The 18860-nt window shown below is 39.6% G+C and overlaps 1 protein-coding gene across 1 annotated transcript; it reads left to right on the forward strand.

The window, feature by feature from the left end:
* Positions 1-6713: 6713 nt before the first annotated feature.
* LOC133531714 (uncharacterized) lies at positions 6714-14904 on the forward strand. Its single transcript, XM_061870089.1, has 2 exons — positions 6714-11372; positions 14156-14904. Exon 1 carries the CDS (start codon positions 6714-6716, stop codon positions 8001-8003), a length of 1290 nt encoding a protein of 429 aa, XP_061726073.1. The 3' UTR covers positions 8004-11372; positions 14156-14904.
* The last annotated feature ends 3956 nt before the right edge of the window (positions 14905-18860 follow it).

Below are 18860 nucleotides of genomic sequence, written 5' to 3' on the forward strand. Positions count from 1 at the left end.
GTGGAAATTTAGTAAAAATCAAGCTTCTTTGGTTATGAAGTATTTTGTATGTAATTAAAACATAATGTATTTATCAATCACATTTTAATATGTTTTAATTTCCACTTATCCCTACTCAATATTCTTAAGTGAAGTTAATAAATAAATAATTTATTTCAGACCAAGTTGATCCATAGCTTGTTAGTTACAAAGTATCGTAATACTTAACTATCTATGTTAGTTGAACAATACAAAAAACAAAACTAAATAATAGAAAAAATTAAACTAAATATATTACACGATATAATAATATGATATCAATTGACAGGGGCAAGCAAGGCAAACTATCTCAGAAGTAGAGACTTGTCCCTGCTAATTACCTCTTCAACCCAGAAGCGAGTGAGAGGAGAGTCGAGGCGCTCCGCCAACGCCCTTAGAAGGTCGTAATAAACTAGCACGGTAAAATCTATAATAATAACATTTATATTAATAAAAATAGCAGCATGGCTTGTTTAGCTGTGGGTGGCAACAAACATTTATTCAGTTGTCACTTCATCGTCGCCCCAAAGAAAAAGGGACTAAAGCACCAATTACATCCACACTTCCCGATAACGGGCCCGAAATCAGTCCCGATTTCGGGCCTGATAATCGTTTTCTGTTTCACGGAATATTAGCACATCGTTAACGATATTTGCAATGGCCTATTGTATCTTTGCTGTGACCATCGGCCACGTAGTTTATATATATATATATATATATATATATATATATATATATATATAGTCCTCCTCGCCGTATCCGACGACGGCGACTCCTTCAACTGTTTTTATTCGGAAACATGAAACGCTCTAATATGGCTTGCAAAGCCAAATTTGGTTTTGAAAATGCGACCGCATGGTGCGCAATGAAGCTAGTGTAGTGCGTAGTTTACTCAGTATACAACAGATGACGCTGTGTTTTGCTTAACGAGACTTTTCGGTCAGAATTGTTTTCATGGCCTTATCTTTACTTTTTTAGATCTATGGCTTACGATCAGAAGTGCCAAGGGTAAATATTACGCACACAGGTGCCCCAATTGGAAAGTTACATGTGAAAATTAAGATTTTGAAACTTTTACGAGTCATTAGTGATAATTATTTTAACTGATTGTATGCTTAGTTTAAAACATATTTGCGTAGCAATATAGTTACCAAAACAATTTCTAATTGACTCTAATTTGGTTTTAGGTATTTATTGTTGCAAAAATGATATATAAGATAGTGGCATTACTGAAAGGGAATGGAAATAACGCTTTGCCCTTAGGCGTGAGAGGAGAACGGCGTTAAAAAAAAGAGACATACCGTCTACGTTGAAAATCAACTCAATACTTGATATAGTACTTAAATCCATATCTAACAAAGTTTTTTGTAAACAATAGCTTATCATACCTTGATACCAAAACTTGCCTTGGCCCATAGGCTCTATAAAAAGACATCGTCAGTTTTCAGAAGTGCTCATCCATCTTTTGGCAATTTAAATCCGTGTTCAGTCAGTAAAACTAACAAGTCGTTTAGAGATGACTTGGTGTCTGCAGGTGAGAGCAGTCTTCATTTCTAATGAACTCATCTCCAGAGTCTTAATTTTCCGATTCTTTGTTTGCACCTATTTCACTTCCATCTGTCATCTCATCTATATTATCAGATATTTTATTTCCTAATTCATTATAATACGAATGCATATAATCAAGATCTTTGCCTGTGTGTGTTATTGAAACGGTATCAGTATCAGTAGATTGACACAAAGTTGGATATCCATCAAAACTGAATTTAGAAGGTAATTCACACTTTTGTTCTTCTTTTAATATTTCACTTTGAATTTTCATATTAGCCTTACACTTACTATAGTAACTGCTGGAATGTCTATATTTTTTTTTGTCTTTGGCCATTGTAAATCTAACACTACTTTTGATTTAAAAACGAAATAACTATTGGGTAAACGCGTCCTATTTCACCGAGAAATGACTTATTTGTGACTAAAACAAACTTGACCTGAAGTCGCCTCGCAAACTTCAACTTATTAGTTATTTTTTAGGGTTAATTTGACTATTAGGTTATCTTAATGAAACCTTATGGTATTTTTAGTACCTTACAAGTGTTTATAACTTTATAGTCTCAATTTGGTATCTATGGAAGGTAATATTTACTATGAAATTGGTAGCAAAAGCTACTTAAATCAACGACCTAAAGGTCCCCAGTATAAGAAAAAATTACATCGCATATACGCCTAATATGCACCTAGAAGTAATAATTAACTATTTGTCGAGTTTCGAAGTTAATTTTACCTTATATTTTGCTCATTCTCAACCTTTAAGTTTCTGACCTTATGGTGTTTTGGTTAAGGGCAATTTACGTTTTAATGGCTCTATATTTTTACCCGGAAGTATAAATGTACGATATGTGAATTTATGTGGTGCGTATGATGTAATTTTTACCTAAATTAGTAATATATTCTAGAGCCTGGGAAAAAGCACTTAGAATGTTTGCTGGGGTAGCAGTGTCTTTGCATATTTGATACACTCATTGGTAACCCCGTCCGGTCCCGGGCTTTTTTCTGGTTTAAGTCTCGTTATTTGCGTTAAGATTTCAGGCTCTGTGAACTCTTGAACTGGGAAAGTATGTTCGTTATGGTCAATAATATGTGTTTGTTGTGATGAATCTACTAGACTGTACAGATTTGTGTAAAAATCTGTAGCTGTTTTTATAATTTCTAGTCGAGACTTACATTTAGAGCTGGAGTCTGACTGAAGTGACGGAATCCATTTTTTTGAAGTATTTAATTCTTTATATGCTTTTTTTGCCGATCTTGATTTATCTAGATGTCTTCGTATGGTGTTCATTCTGTACTCACTGTAGCATTTTTTTAATTTCTTTATTTATGATTTTATAGAGATTCTTCAACCTGTCTCTATCAAGCTTATTAAGTTTAGGTTTGTTTTGTAAATTGGTTCGTTCCTTCATGAGATCTAAGACTTTCTGTGACAAAACCTGTCTTTTTTCTTTTATTTTCATATTTTTCAAACTCATAGATATAGAGTACATTATTTTTTTACAGTATTCATCAGCTGTATGTTTTTCAGGTGTAGCAATGAGCTCTGGCACGTAATCGTTCAGGTTTTCCAGGTATTTCTCTCGTTCGTTTGACGACTTCAGCATTGACGGTATGTTTGAAAAGTTGCGCCTGGTTTTTTCGTTGTTTTCAGGTTAATTGCAGCTCTTAGCATTCTATGGTCAGATCCAAAGGGGACTGAGGAGAGTACTTTGTAGTTTGAGAATAGGTTGGGCGTTGTGGTCAGGATGTAGTCAATCTCGTTCTTAGTATTTTTGTCAGGAGACATCCATGTCCATCTATTATTGGTTTTTAATTGGAACATTGTGTTTATAATTTTTAGGTTATACTCAAATGCATATTGAATGAGCCTTTCGCCGCGAATGCTCCTGAGCCCGTAGCCGTGTTGGCCAGTAACTGGATGTTCATGTTTCTTAGGTAAGCCGATCTGTGCGTTGAAATCTCCCATGGAGATTAAGTGTTTCGTTGAGGTTGGGACTGAGTCGTGCGCTTTTGCCAAGTCTTCATAAAAAATATCTATGTCTTCTTGCGGCGAACTTTCCGTTGGCGCGTAAGCCTGAATTATCGCAAACGGTATATTTTCCAATTCGATCTCAAGTATGCAGACTCTCTCTATACTCCGGTGAATGTTTTAATATTATTTTTATATTTTTTCTTAACTAAAAATCCTACGCCATATAGACCTTTGGTTTTGCCTATGTGGTAGAATATGTAATCCTCGTCCTCGATGATATTCTCTCCCAGTCGGCGGACTTCGCTCAGTCCTACTATGTCGTGGTTTATGTTTTCTAGAGCTGCTTTTAGCTCAGTTGGTTTTTCAGCTGATGATAATGATCTAACGTTGAAGGTACATATATTTAGGGTATTTTTCTTTGGGGGGTTTTGGTCGTAACCTTCCGCGGTGACCAGCCGTATTGGAAGTTTGGTAGAGAGGGGCCGTATTTTTAATTGCTATAAATAATCATTGTTGTTAGATGGCGTGGGCTTGCGCGACCAATATGATTTCAGAGTGCAGTTGGCGCCGGTTTTGTTCTTTTTGTTTATCTGAGTGACATATTCGTTGCCGGCCGGCGCGTTCGAGGACTCTGGGGAAGATGATAGGTTGCGTTTATTATTTTTCTGTTTTCCACCCGCATACTCATTTTTTCTATTATTCAGGATGACGATTCGATCGTATTTTATAACTGCGTTTTTCCCTTCGTCTCTTAATTTTTTAATCTCTTCCGAAAGAAGTTTGCGTTTTTCCATAATTTCAGGGGAAAAATCCTCCTTGATATAAATCAAAGTGTTTTCGAGGGGTTTTTTGTTTTTCAATAGTTGGATTTTTTTACCAAACGTAGTAAGGGTTAGCGCGATTGGCCGGATCTTATTATCCTCTTTTTTACCCCGCCTAGATACCGCCTCAATATCTGCTCTCGTTAAGTGTGTTTTCATAGTCTCATTGACTATATTTAGAATATTATTTTCGAGTTTTTCGTATTTTGATTCAGTTTCGGCAACACCAAAAAACAGAATGTTTTTCTTTCTTAATTCTTTTTCGAGAAAATGAATTTTTTTATCCTGTTCTTCCACTTTTTCCTCTAATTTTTTTTGTTTTTTTTTTCTAAACCCTCAAATTTGTCGTCTAGTTTCTGCAGAATCGTATTTGTGATCCTTTTTTCCATATCTTTGTTGTCGGTTTTCATCTGGGACACATCATCTTGAATTTTCTCTAACATTCTTTTGATTTCCTCCGTTTTTTAGGTTTTGCGCCCTCTGTGGCTCTACTGGTGAACTAATTAATGTTGTGCTGAATATTGGGATGAGCTCCTATCGATCAGACGCACTTAGCTGAAGTAGTTTTTGACAAATATCATAGGTGGCAGCACTCGGTTATTGATATAAGTGCCCTCTAGCGAGATTTGTGAAATTATTTAAGGCCGGTATGATTTGGCAAATAAAATTAATTATTAGGTTATAAAAAACACTGTTAACGCTTTCAGTCTGTAAACTCACTTCGTTTATGTTCGAATTCACTGTTTTTAGTTCACTCACTAAGATTCACGTTCGCAGTGGTTCACTAACGTTTGTAATTTTACATTAATTGTCAATGTAAACATTAACACTATTTAGGTGTTTCTTCACATTTTTACTGTTTATATCCACAATTTCATTATCTCACAAAGTTTTTGGCACTACACTTCGAAGATTATACGGCTTTTTCAGGGTTTTTATCCACGAAATTAAATTTAAATATCGATAATATGCAGAGTCGACATTACAGGTGGCACACTACCCCCCTCTCTCCTGGGAACCTAGAGGAGACCATTCATATGGAACAGCCTCCGGGCTTTGATAATAATGACCGAAACAAAATATGTATGTTGTTAAAAGGAATCTATGGATTAAAGCAAGCTAGCAAAATTTGGAATAATAAAGTTCACGACTTGCTTTCTTCCAATAGCTTTACACAAAGTAAATGTGAACCCTGTGTATATATAAGTAGGTCACAAAATGATTTGGTCATATTAGCTTTATATGTGGACGACTTTTATGTCTTTTATAGCAAAAATAGTACCATTTATAAACACTTATTACAGCTTTTGGAAAGTAATTTTAATGTAAAAAACTTAGGTAATCTCAAAAGCTGTCTCGGTATTAATGTTACACGTAGTACGGTCGCCAAGCCGCTCAGAGGCCAGATTTAATTGACTCAGCTCGGCCTTACCCACAACCGGTATCAATGTGTTCGGACAGTTCTCCTGATCACCGTACATGCGGTAGTAAAGCGGAAAAATGGTGGAGGGGATAGTAATGACGTCACAAAGATGGCGGCCGGACCTATTCTTTTTGGCGGTGTATCTCGAAAACCACTTAACCGATTTTAATCATCGAGGTGTCAAATAATAGCTTATATTATGGAGATTATTTCCTTTTCACAAACATTTACGTGAAACCTATAGGAAAAAAAATAATCACAAAAAACAGTTTTTTTATAAAATGATTATTTTTTATTTTGTAAAAATCTCCGTAAATATTAGCATTTCGCAAATTTTGTTTAATATAAAACATATTGCTTCATTATCAAGGAATATAATGAGCCTTAAAACATACAGATCGAGTAATAAACAATGAAGCTACACTCATTTATTTGCGCATGGGTAACGATAACTGGCTTTTACCGGTCGAAACTGTGGTGACTGTTACGTATTGAATGGAATTTATAGAGTATCGGTTTTAATTACTGAAATTATAATTAAAATTATAAAAACCAGACACAATAATGTTACCTTACTTCGACGTTTAGTCTCTTTTTTCGTCTTAATCATAGGTAGGTACATATTTCTTTTTACTTAAAAATTTTATACAGGGTGAACTTTTAACCACCAGTCATACTCTGCGCAGCGACTTTATAGGTCATACTTAACAACTTTTACTATGGGACCAATTCCGAAATCGCGAAAAAATTTTTGACGGTCCCATATAAAGGTGCGACCAACTTTACCAGACCAACACTTTTCCAAACTGAGCTACAGCTGTCCGATGAAGTTAAGTACTTAGGACTAACTCTCGACAATAAACTCAATTGGAACAACCACATCAACAAACGGATAGACAAGGCGGGAGTTGTCTTCTGGCAGTGCAGAAGGATGATTGGTAAGAGGTGGGGACTCATCCCGAAAATTACCCTCTGGCTCTATAAGACGATAATCCGCCCCTTACTCTGTTACGGTGCTCTGGTTTGGTGGCCAAGAACAAACCTAGGCAACGTACGAGACAAACTACAAAGACTTCAAAGGCTCGCATGCGCGGCCACCACTGGCTGCACGAGGTCTACCCCGACTGCAGCCATGGAGGTCATGCTAAACCTTCCACCGCTGCACCTACACATACAGCAAGAGGCCAGTCTCTCAGCGGTAAGGTTGCGAACCCTCAAGATATGGTCTAACATCACAGGAGCTCTTCACACAATATGGCTGGAAAAGGTGTATGACGAATTTCCAGTGCTTAGGTCAGGCACGGACCGGATTCACAAACAAGCTATCTTCGATAAAAGGTACAAAATACAGTTATATGAGGACGACAATCATGAAGGACTCAATCCCCGGGAGCTGAGAATCTTCACTGATGGGTCCAAAACAGACAGCGGATCGGGCTCTGGAACCTTCTCAGAACACCTGAACATGTCGATCACCACTCCGCTAGGAGCCCATAGCTCGGTATTCCAAGCTGAGTGCATGGGCATCATAAACGCGGCGGCTGCCATCACTGCAAGGAAGGTAGTAGGATCCTCCATCCGCATACTCTCCGACAGTAGAGCAGTCTTAATGGCTCTAAATAGCCATATAGTTACATCCAAACTTATACACGAATGCCACGAACGACTAATGGAGGTATGTCATAATAACAAGATCACCCTACAATGGATCAAGGGACACAGTGGATCCCGAGGTAACGATGCTGCGGACGAGCTTGCCAGGCAAGGATCGAATGCGGGGGCGATTGGTCCGGAACCGATTCTTCCGATACCATTTAGCAAGGTACGCTCAATGCTGCTGGCACGTACAGGGAAACTACACACAGAACACTGGCTGAACCAGACTGGATGCAGACAGGCAAAAGAAGCCATGCCTGGCATCAACGGAAAACTCACAAGGGCGCTCCTGCAACTAGGGAAGGTCCGACTGAGTATGGTAACCAGTGTCATAACAGGGCATGGACTATTTAACAAACATCTTTTCACAACAGGTGTCACAGACAGTCCCCTGTGCCGAGGTTGCATGGAGACAGAAGAAACAGCCTCTCACGTGGTGCTGGAATGCAGCGGAGTGACTCCATACAGGGCTAAACATCTCGGATCTCCGAGAGACCTCCCCGAGGTCCTACTCAACATCAAAGGTTTGATAGGATTCCTCGAGGAGCTGGGCTGGCAGGACTAGCCCACCCCCAACATATCACGCAAAATAGGCGCAAGTCGTCGAGTTGCGGAAAAATCGCCCGAATACAATACAATACAATACAATACAATACAAGGTGCGACCAGACCGCAGCTTAAAAAACGGTCACGATACGGAATCGCAGTGACGCGTCGTATGCGTACCGTTTTTGACGCATGCTCCCCACACCGCTGTTTAAAAAACGGTGACGGTACGGAATCGCAGTGACGTGCTTCACGCGAATCTTTTTTGTTCGCAAAACAGTTGCGTCTTTTACGTCACCGGTACGGTGTCTGCCATAAGATCTCCGTGTAATATTTTTTGCGATTTTTACGCAGTTCAATTTACGGTGCGTCAGCTTATTTTAAGCAGCGGTGTGGCGAGCATGCGTCATGGACCCGGGTACGTCCTTAAACTACGTCCAAAAGAGAGGTATGGGCATTGTGAATGTCATCTCGCTTTGTGTGGTAGGGCACAGCCAGTGGGTGTCATTCCAGATCCAAATTTTCTTGCGTAATTCGGCATTGGTCCCATAATAAAAGTTGTTCAGTATGACCTGTAAAGTCACTGCGCAGAGTATGGCTGGTGGTTAAAATTTCATCTTATACCTATATTCGACACAAGTAGTAAGTACTTACAGACCAACTATGATACACATTTTTGCTTGCCATTTAAAAAATAAAACAAAAATAACAAATAGCATGTTATTTAATTCAGTACTCACTAATCAGTCTTAAACAATGAACATCATACTTTTAGATTAGACAGCAAAATGTATATTTATACTGTGTTTCGACTTGAAAGATTTTACTGCTTTAAAACATAAGACAAACCTACCAACCAAATGTATAAAAAAAAATGTTTTTTGTGATTATTATTTTCCTATAGGTTTCACGTAAATGTTTGTAAAAAGGAAATAATCTCCATAATATAAGCTATTAGTTGACACCTCGATGAATACAATCGGTTAAGTGGTTTTCGAGATACACCGCCAAAAAGAATAGGTCCGGACGCCATCTTTGTGACGTCATTACTATCCCCTCCCACCATTTTTCCGCTTTACTACCGCATGTACGGTGATCAGGAGAAACGCCCGAACACATTGATACCGGTTGTGGGTAAGGCCGAGCTGAGTCAATTAAATCTGGCCTCGGAGCGGCTTGGGGACTACTAATAGTAAAAGTTGTTCAGTATGACCTATAAAGTCGCTGCGCAGAGTATGACTGGTGGTTAAAATTTCACCCTGTATAAAATTTTAAAGTAAAAAGAAATATGTACCTACCTATGATTAAGACGAAAAAAGAGACTAAACGTCGAAGTAAGGTAACATTATTGTGTCTGGTTTTTATAATTGTCATTATAATTTCAGTAATTAAAACCGATACTCTATAAATTCCATTCAATACGTATCGTAACAGTCACCACAGTTTCGACCGGTAAAAGCCAGTTATCGTTACCCATGCGCAAATAAATGAGTGTAGCTTCATTGTTTATTACTCGATCTGTATGTTTTAAGGCTCATTATATTCCTTGATAATGAAGCAATATGTTTTATATTAAACAAAATTTGCGAAATGCTAATATTTACGGAGATTTTTACAAAATAAAAAAAAATAATTTTATAAAAAACTGTTTTTTGTGATATTTTTTTTTCCTATAGGTTTCGCGTAAATGTTTGTAGAAAAGGAAATAATCTCCATAATATAAGCTATTATTTGACACCTCGATGATTAAAATCGGTTAAGTGGTTTTCGAGATACACCGCCAAAAAGAATAGGTCCGGCCGCCATCTTTGTGACGTCATTACTATCCCCTCCACCATTTTTCCGCTTTACTACCGCATGTACGGTGATCAGGAGAACTGTCCGAACACATTGATACCGGTTGTGGGTAAGGCCGAGCCGAGTCAATTAAATCGTGTTTCTATAGGGCTTTTGAGATTTGGCGACCGTACTAACGTGATAGATCAAAAGGATTGTTAAAGCTTGACCAAACTGAATATATCCGCAAATTGTTAATTAAATTCGGTATGCAAAATTGTAAGGCCGTGTGTCTAACAGTAAGTTTCATAAAACTGAGAAATGTCTAGATGAAAATCTTTATAATTATAGGCAATTAATGGGCTCACTAATTTGACGACCGGTCTGGCCTAGTGGGTAGTGACCCTGCCTACGAAGCCGATGGTCCCGGGTTCAAATCATGGTAAGGGCATTTATTCGTGTGATGAGCATGGATATTTGTTCCTGAGTCATGGGTGTTTTCTATGTATTTAAGTATTTATAAATATTTATATATTATATATATCGTTGTCTAAGTACCCTCAACACAAGCCTTATTGAGCTTACTGTGGGACTTAGTCAATTTGTGTAATAATGTCCTATAATGTTATGTTCTCATATAGAGGGTAGATATAACTTATGTCAGTCTGTATCTGAACATTAAACGTAGCACATCAGTGTCCTATAAATTTGGAGTTTTCTTTGGAAACCTAGGTCTAGGACACAACAATTGGCGACGATATCGATATCTACGTGTGCAGAGAACGTTTTTTTCAATAAATTGGTTGGAAAAAAATGGCTACAACAAGTGCAAATGTAATGTTCGGCGGCAGTCTCAGTTTCGATCATCGGATTCACGAATGGAGCATTTTCAAGAGCAGACTGTTTCAATTCTGTACGGTTAATGATATTAATGAAACGACGGACAAGTCAGAAGTGAAACGCCGTGCCGTGTTATTGTCGGCCTTATCGGAAGATACCTACCGCATTCTTCGGGACTTAGTGGCACCAAACGAGATTGACGGCGCGGAATACAAGGTTTTGTTAAAACATCTCGATGCCCATTTCACGCCAAAGAGAAGTACTTTTGCGGAACGTTACACTTTCTACAAGGCTGAACAGCGTCCGGGTGAAGAATTGCCAGATTGGGCCGCGCGAGTGCGTAGCCTGGCCCAATACTGTGGTTTTAAAGCGGAGTTGGACAATGTGTTACGTGACAGGTTCGTCTTAGGGTTAGAGAACGTGAAAGAAAAAGAAAAATTGTTTGCCGAAAGCGTTGATACTTTGACGTTCAGCAAGGCATTAGAATTAGCGCAAAGTGTGCGTTGCGCGAGATTGGCTTTGCATAAAACGCAACCGGCAGTGCCCGAAACTCCAGTGTTCACCGTCAATACGTCGCGCGCGCAACGTAGCCCTCGTACTAGTTTGGAAAGTTGTGAAGTTTGCGGCTACAAAAATCACACTAAAGACCAATGTCGTTTTATTAATTATACGTGTCAAAAGTGTAAACAAAAGGGACATCTTAAACGAATGTGCAAGTCCAAAGTGCGAAGGAATTATTTTATAGCAGAGGAGGATAACGATATCATTCAAGGTGAGAGTGTTTACAATATTATAACAGTTAATGGTGAACCGATGATACAGATCGTCACGATAGCGGGCGAGCCTATTAGTTGTGAGATTGACAGTGGGAGCGCGGTTTCATTATTGCCCCATAATATCTTCGATAGGTATTTCTCCAAATTCGAGTTAAAATCGCCAAAGGTCGTATTGAAGTGTTATAATAGGAGTAAATTGGCACTTAAGGGCACCGTTACCTTACCCGTCACTTATGATGGGGAAACTAATCAGGTTATGTTTTTTGTTAGTGCGGAGAGCGATAACCGACCTACTTTACTAGGGCGTGATTTTTTTAGGGCTTTTAATTTGCAAATTTGTAAACAAAGCGTTAACAATATAGTAGAAGATGACTTAGGTTCTAAAATTATGACTAAGTATTCTAAGTTATTCACAGACGAACTGGGTTGTTTTAACAAATATAAGGTTACTCTCAAGGTTAAGCCGAATATGCCCTTAAAGTTTTTTAAGCCGCGCCCAGTGCCATTGCCTTTGAAAGGCAAGATAGAAACTGAAATTCAGCGTTTAGTGAATTTAGGGATTCTCGAAAAAGTAGATCACGCCGATAGTACCCGTGTTGCGCGCCGATGGAAATATTAGGATTTGTGGAGACTATTCGGTAACATTAAATAAGGCGTTATATGTTGATAACTATCCGGTTCCGCGTATTGAAGATTTGTTTGCTAGACTGTATGGAGGGGAAGAGTTCTCAAAACTCGACCTCTCTCGAGCGTACAATCAACTGGAGCTGGACGAGTCCCGGAACTTAACTTGTATAAACACCCATAAGGGTTTATTTCGTTATAATCGTTTAGTTTTTGGGCTCACAAATGCGCCGTATATATTTCAACAGACACTGGAAAGCTTGCTCGGCGACATAGACGGAGTTTGTATATTTATCGACGATATACTGGTGACCGGAGAAAACCGTGAAGTTCATATAAAAAGGCTAGAACAGGTTTTGAGTAGGTTAGAGGAGGCAGGTCTACGACTAAAACGAGATAAATGTGAACTATTTAAAAAATCGGTCGAATATCTCGGGTTTATTATTGATAAACACGGGTTGCATAAGTCACCAAAGAAAGTGGAAGCCATTCTAAGGTGTGTGCCTCCAAAGAATGCTACCGAACTGAAGTCTTTCCTGGGCTTAGTTAACTATTACAGATGCTTTATGCCTAACACGTCCAGTGTTTTAAAGCCTTTGTATTCGCTTTTAAGGAATGACGCGAAATGGGAGTGGACGGAAGAACAAGAGAAAGCGTTTAAAAGCATTAAGGAGGAGATGGGCTCCGAAAGGGTACTCGCGCACTACAACCCCGAGTTAGTGACGATTGTGACAGCTGATGCTGGTCCCGCTGGCCTTGGAGCGATTTTATCGCAAACGCAACCCTCTGGCGAAGAGCGCGTTGTCGCTTATGCTTCCCGTTCCCTTTCAAAAGCAGAGTGTAACTACGCTCAAATACAAAAGGAAGCCGCGAGTTTAATATTTGCGGTAAAGAAATTTCACCACTATTTGTATGGCCGCGACGTGCCATTTGTCCTACGCACTGACCACAAACCTCTTATAACTATTTTTGGCGATAAAAAAGGCATACCAGAAATGGCTGCAAACCGTTTACAGCGATACGCGTTGTTTTTGTCGAGTTATAACTTTAATATTGAGTACATAAAAAGCGAAGAAAACATCGCGGATTTTCTTTCGCGTTCGATAGCCAGTTATTCATCGACGGCTGAACAGAGTGATAGTCAACTCTTAGATACGTGTTTATATATTAATTATTTCACAGATAGCATGCTTAAACCGGTTACATTGTCAGATATGAGAGAGGCGACCAAGGCTGATGGTATTCTTAATGAGGTTAGGCAGTACGTCGTAAAAGGGTGGCCGCGTAATATAGATAAAATGTTAAAACCATACTTTAATTGTAGACTTGAGCTTCATGTCGAAAATGGGTGTATTCTGAGGGGACACAAATTGATAATTCCACAGAAATTTCGGGAACAACTTTTAGAGGAATTACATAGTTCTCATTTTGGTGTCGTCAAAACAAAGACTGAAGCGCGGTCGCGAATGTGGTGGCCGGATATTGACAAACACATAGAACAAAAGATAGGTTCATGTAGCATCTGTAATGCGATGCGGAAGTCCCCGCCCCGATCTCCGCTCGCGGTGTGGCCATACCCTAAACGTCCTTGGAGTCGTGTGGGAAACAATACTTAGCTATAATTGATGCGCACTCTAAATGGGTTGAATGTTTTCTAATGCAATCAACGGACACAAAAGCGATCATTGATAGGCTAGTGGAGGTAAATAGTCGGTTCGGGACAATGCATGTTTTAGTAACTGATAATGCGGCAAATTTTTGTTCAAAGGAATTGGATGCCTATTGCTTAGCTAATGGCATAAAACATTTAACAAGTCCTCCTTACCATCCCCAATCGAACGGTCAAGCCGAGAATAGTGTCGGTTTCCTGAAAAGGGGCATAAAAATTATAATGGCAAGTGGCAACAGCACGGAGCCTGTAACCAGGCGAATAGGGAAGCTATTATTTAACATAAGAAATTCCGTACATTGCACAACTGGTTTTACGCCCGCACAGCTAATGTTTGGCCGCTCGCTCCGCTGTCGTCTCGATCTGTTGCAGTCAGCGGGCTCAAACTCTGATAACGATTTGCTTGATAACAATTATTACTCACACTCACAATTGCCGAAGGCTTCGTTGTCCTCTGAAGCTAACCAAAATGTTTGTTTTAAACAGATCTCACAAACTAAGAACTATGGAGGGCGGCGGAAGGTGTGTTTTAAGGAAGGAGATCAGGTATTAGTTAAACATACATTTAGTAACGGAAATAAGCAAGTATGGAAAAAAGGTTGTGTACAAAAATCTGTAGGAAATATGTTATACTTAGTCCATATAATAGATTTAGATATTATTGTTAAGAAACATGTGGATCAATTACTGTTATACAAAGGAAGTCAAACTGTATGTACTACTAGTGATAACAAAGACATTTCAGATCTGGAAATAACAATTAATGAGTCTTTACCTCCAGATCATGAATCGGTGGCACAACCAGCGATTGAAGGCCAGAGCCCTGAGTCAAGTTTACTCGAAATTGGGAATGAGTCGGATGAGCCTTGCCAATCGCTGGTACCACGGGAAAGCGCACCCCCCGCCTCCACAGTCTCGCCTGCTGCCAGACCGGTGTCTCATGATGATGTTTTTTTGGACTGTGAGACGGAGGGTACCGAGGCCACCTTGGATCCTACGATGAATGCGGGTCGTCGTAATATCCGGGCCACTCGGAACCCTAATCCAGTGTATAAATAAATACCGATATCCATTTTAGTACATAAGTGTTCTAATGTATTAATTAGATTATTTTAATTTTAAGAAACTTTCTTTGCTATTGGTGGAGGGATTGTTATGTTCTCATATAGAGGGTAGATATAACTTATGTCAGTCTGTATCTGAACATTAAACGTAGCACATCAGTGTCCTATAAATTTGGAGTTTTCTTTGGAAACCTAGGTCTAGGACACAACAATTATGTCCTATAATATTTATAAAAAAAAATGTACCTATGTGTTTGCACAAGGCCAGATATTGCTTTTGCGTGTAGCCAATTGTGTCAATTTAATAATGGCTTTGACCAAACTCACTGGTTAGCAGCTAAACGCATACTTCGGTATCTAGCAGGGACAATTGATTGTTGTTTGTTATTTACAAAAAATGACAATTGTATTTTAGATGCATATGCCGACGCAGATTGGGCTAATGACCAATTAGATAGGAGGTCTTATACAGGCTTTGTTATTAAATTTGGTGATGACACTATCCATTGGGAGGCTAGGAAGCAGAGGCGCATTGCTCTTTCTTCTACAGAATCAGAATACTTAGCGATGTCTGATGTTTGCAAAGATATCTATTTCATTAAGAACTTTATATCAGAAATCTGGGAAAATGTAAATTTAATTATAACTTTATATAATGATAACCTTAGTGCCCAAAAGCTGTTAGAAGTAAAAGAGTATTGTCTCAAGCGAACTAAAAATATCGATCTTAGATACCATTATGTTAAAGATTTGGTAAAAAGTAATTGTATATCTGTTAAGTATTTGCAAACCAATATGATGATAGCAGATGTTTTTACTAAAGCTCTAGGTTCCACCAAGCATAACAAATTTATAAAACAATTTAATATTGTAAAGTGTTAGTTTATAATGTATGTAGCTTGTTTGGCTGGTTTGCTTGGAATGATTGCATTTTATATAGGTTTAAGAGCCCTTAATCCTTGGAGCGTTCTCCGATTTCACGAAATAACGCTCGATAGATGGCGTTGGCGCTCGGTACGCGAACGCCGGCAACGCGACGCGCGTTTCAATGCAGACTAGAATAATCTTGATAGTTTTCAATATAATTTCAAGCAACATTAATTTTAGTGTCATATGATATCATATGGGCACTCTTTATTTTATTGTATATGCACAGTAGTTTTTTTTTTAATGTACACTACTACTAAGTGTACAGACTACAGAGTGTACTATAACCCTTGCTCTTTATTCTGTCTCTTTCACACCAATGGAAAATGAAGAAGTTACTAAATGACTGCAGGTATAAATAAAGTGTATTAGTGCGATAGAGAGACAGATAGTGTTTCGTTGTCGTATCGTAAACGATTGGCATGTTGGCTACGCACCCGTGATACCTAGCCAAGAAGCCAATCGATTGCGCATATTAGTGCGATAGAGAGACAGATAGTGTTTCCTTGTCGTATCGTAAACGTTTGGCATGTTGGCTACGCACCCATGCTGCCCAGCCAAGATGCCAATCGTTTGTGCATATTAGTACGAGAGAGAGACAGATAGTGTTTCGTTGTCGTATCGAGTGGCATGGTGGCTACGCACCCATGCTGCGTAGTCAAGATGCCAATCGTTTGCGCACAATAGTGCTATAGAGTTTCAGTGTTATTTGAAATCACGTTAGGGTTTGTATTATTATTTTTGACCCGAATGAAGTCCATCCAGGTTCTTATGATGGAGTCAGGAGTTGGTCACCAGAACTCCTAATCTATTCATTATAATTCCATCGTGCTTGGGCTCAAAAGATTTGCCCTGACGAACACCATCGATCTAGATGAGGTCCAGGGTCTCATGACGGAGTCAGGAGTTGGTCACCAGAACTCCCCAGAACTCCTAATCTACTCATCATAACTCCATCGAGTTTGGGCTCAATAGATTTACCCTGATGAGCACCATCAATCTAGATGAAGTCCAGGGTCTCATGATGGAGTCAGGAGTAGGTCACTAGAACTCCTAATCTACTCATTATAATTCCATCGTATTCGAGCTCAATAGATTTGCCCTGACGAGTACCATCGATCTAAATGAAGTCCAGGGTCTCATGATGGAGTCAGGAGTTGGTCACCAGAACTCCTAATCTACTCATTATAATTCCATCGTGTTTGGGCTCAAAAGATTTGCCCTGACGAGTACCATCGATCTAGATGAAGTCCAGGGTCTCATGATGGAGTCAGGAGTTGGTCACCATAATTCCTAATCTACTCATCATAACTCCATCGTGTTTGGGCTCAATAGATTTGCCCTCACGAGCACCATCAATCTAGATGATGTTCAGGGTCTCATGATGGAGTCAGGAGTTGGTCACTAGAACTCCTAATCTACTCATTATAATTCCATCGTGTTTGGGCTCAAAAGATTTGCCCTGACGAGTACCATCGATCTAGATGAAGTCCAGGGTCTCACGATGGAGTCAGGAGTTGGTCACCAGAACTCCTAATCTACTCATTATAATTCCATCGTGTTTGGGCTCAAAAGATTTGCCCTGACAAGTACCATCGATCTAGATGAAGTCCAGGGTCTCATGATGGAGTCAGGAGTTGGTCACCATAATTCTTAATCTACTCATCATAACTCCTTCGTGTTTGGGCTCAATAGATTTGCCCTCACGAGCACCATCAATCTAGATGATGTTCAGGGTCTCATGATGGAGTCAGGAGTTGGTCACTAGAACTCCTAATCTACTCATTATAATTCCATCGTGTTTGGGCTCAAAAGATTTGCCCTGACGAGTACCATCGATCTAGATGAAGTCCAGGGTCTCATGATGGAGTCAGGAGTTGGTCACCAGAACTCGTAATCTATTTATCGTAACTCCATCGTGTTTGGGCTCAATAGATTTACTCCGACAAGCACCATCAAATTACCATTATGATGAATAGATTAGGAGTTCTGGTGACCAACTACTGAGTCCATCATGAGACCCTCGACTTAATCTAGATCGATGGTGCTCGTCAGGGCAAATCTTTTGAGCCCAAACACGTTGGAATTATAATGAGTAGATTAGGAGTTCTAGTGACCAACTCCTGACTCCATCATGAGACCCTGAACTTTATCTAGATTGATGATGCTCGTCAGGGCAAATCTATTGAGCCCAAACACGATGAGGTTATGATGAGTAGTTTAGGAGTTCTGGTGACCAACTTCTGACTCCATCATGAGACCCTGGACCTCATCTAGATCGATGGTGTTCATCAGGGCAAATCTATTGAGCCCAAACACGATGGAGTTATGATGAGTAGATTAGGAGTTCTGGTGACCAACTCCTGACTCCATCATGAGACCCTGGACCTCATCTAGATCGATGGTGCTCATCAGGGCAAATCTTTTGAGCCCAAACACGTTGGAATTATAATGAGTAGATTAGGAGTTCTAGTGACCAACTCCTGACTCCATCATGAGACCCTGGACTTTATCTAGATTGATGATGCTCGTCAGGGCAAATCTATTGAGCCCGAACACGATGAGGTTATGATGAGTAGATTAGGAGTTCTGGTGACCAACTCCTGACTCCATCATGAGACCCTGGGCCTCATCTAGATCGATGGTGTTCATCAGGGCAAATCTATTGAGCCCAAACACGATGGAGTTATGATGAGTAGATTAGGAGTTCTGGTAACCAGCTCCTGACTCCATCATGAGACCCTGGACCTCATCTAGATTGATGGTGCTCGTCAGGGCAACTCTATTGAACCCAAACACGATGGAGTTATGATGAGTAGATTAGGAGTTCTGGTGACCAGCTCCTGACTCCATCATGAGACCCTGGACCTCATCTAGATTGAAGGTGCTCGTCAGAGCAACTCTATTGAGCCCAAACACGATGGAGTTATGATGAGTAGAGTAGGAGTTCTGGTGACCAACTCCTGACTCCATCATGAGACCCTGGACCTCATCTAGATCGATGGTGCTCATCAGGGCAAATCTTTTGAGCCCAAACACGTTGGAATTATAATGAGTAGATTAGGAGTTCTAGTGACCAACTCCTGACTCCATCATGAGACCCTGGACTTTATCTAGATTGATGATGCTCGTCAGGGCAAATCTATTGAGCCCGAACACGATGAGGTTATGATGAGTAGTTTAGGAGTTCTGGTGATCAA

This window comes from Cydia pomonella, chromosome 25 (genome assembly GCF_033807575.1).
Source record: "Cydia pomonella isolate Wapato2018A chromosome 25, ilCydPomo1, whole genome shotgun sequence".
NCBI classification, from domain to species: Eukaryota; Metazoa; Arthropoda; class Insecta; order Lepidoptera; family Tortricidae; genus Cydia; species Cydia pomonella.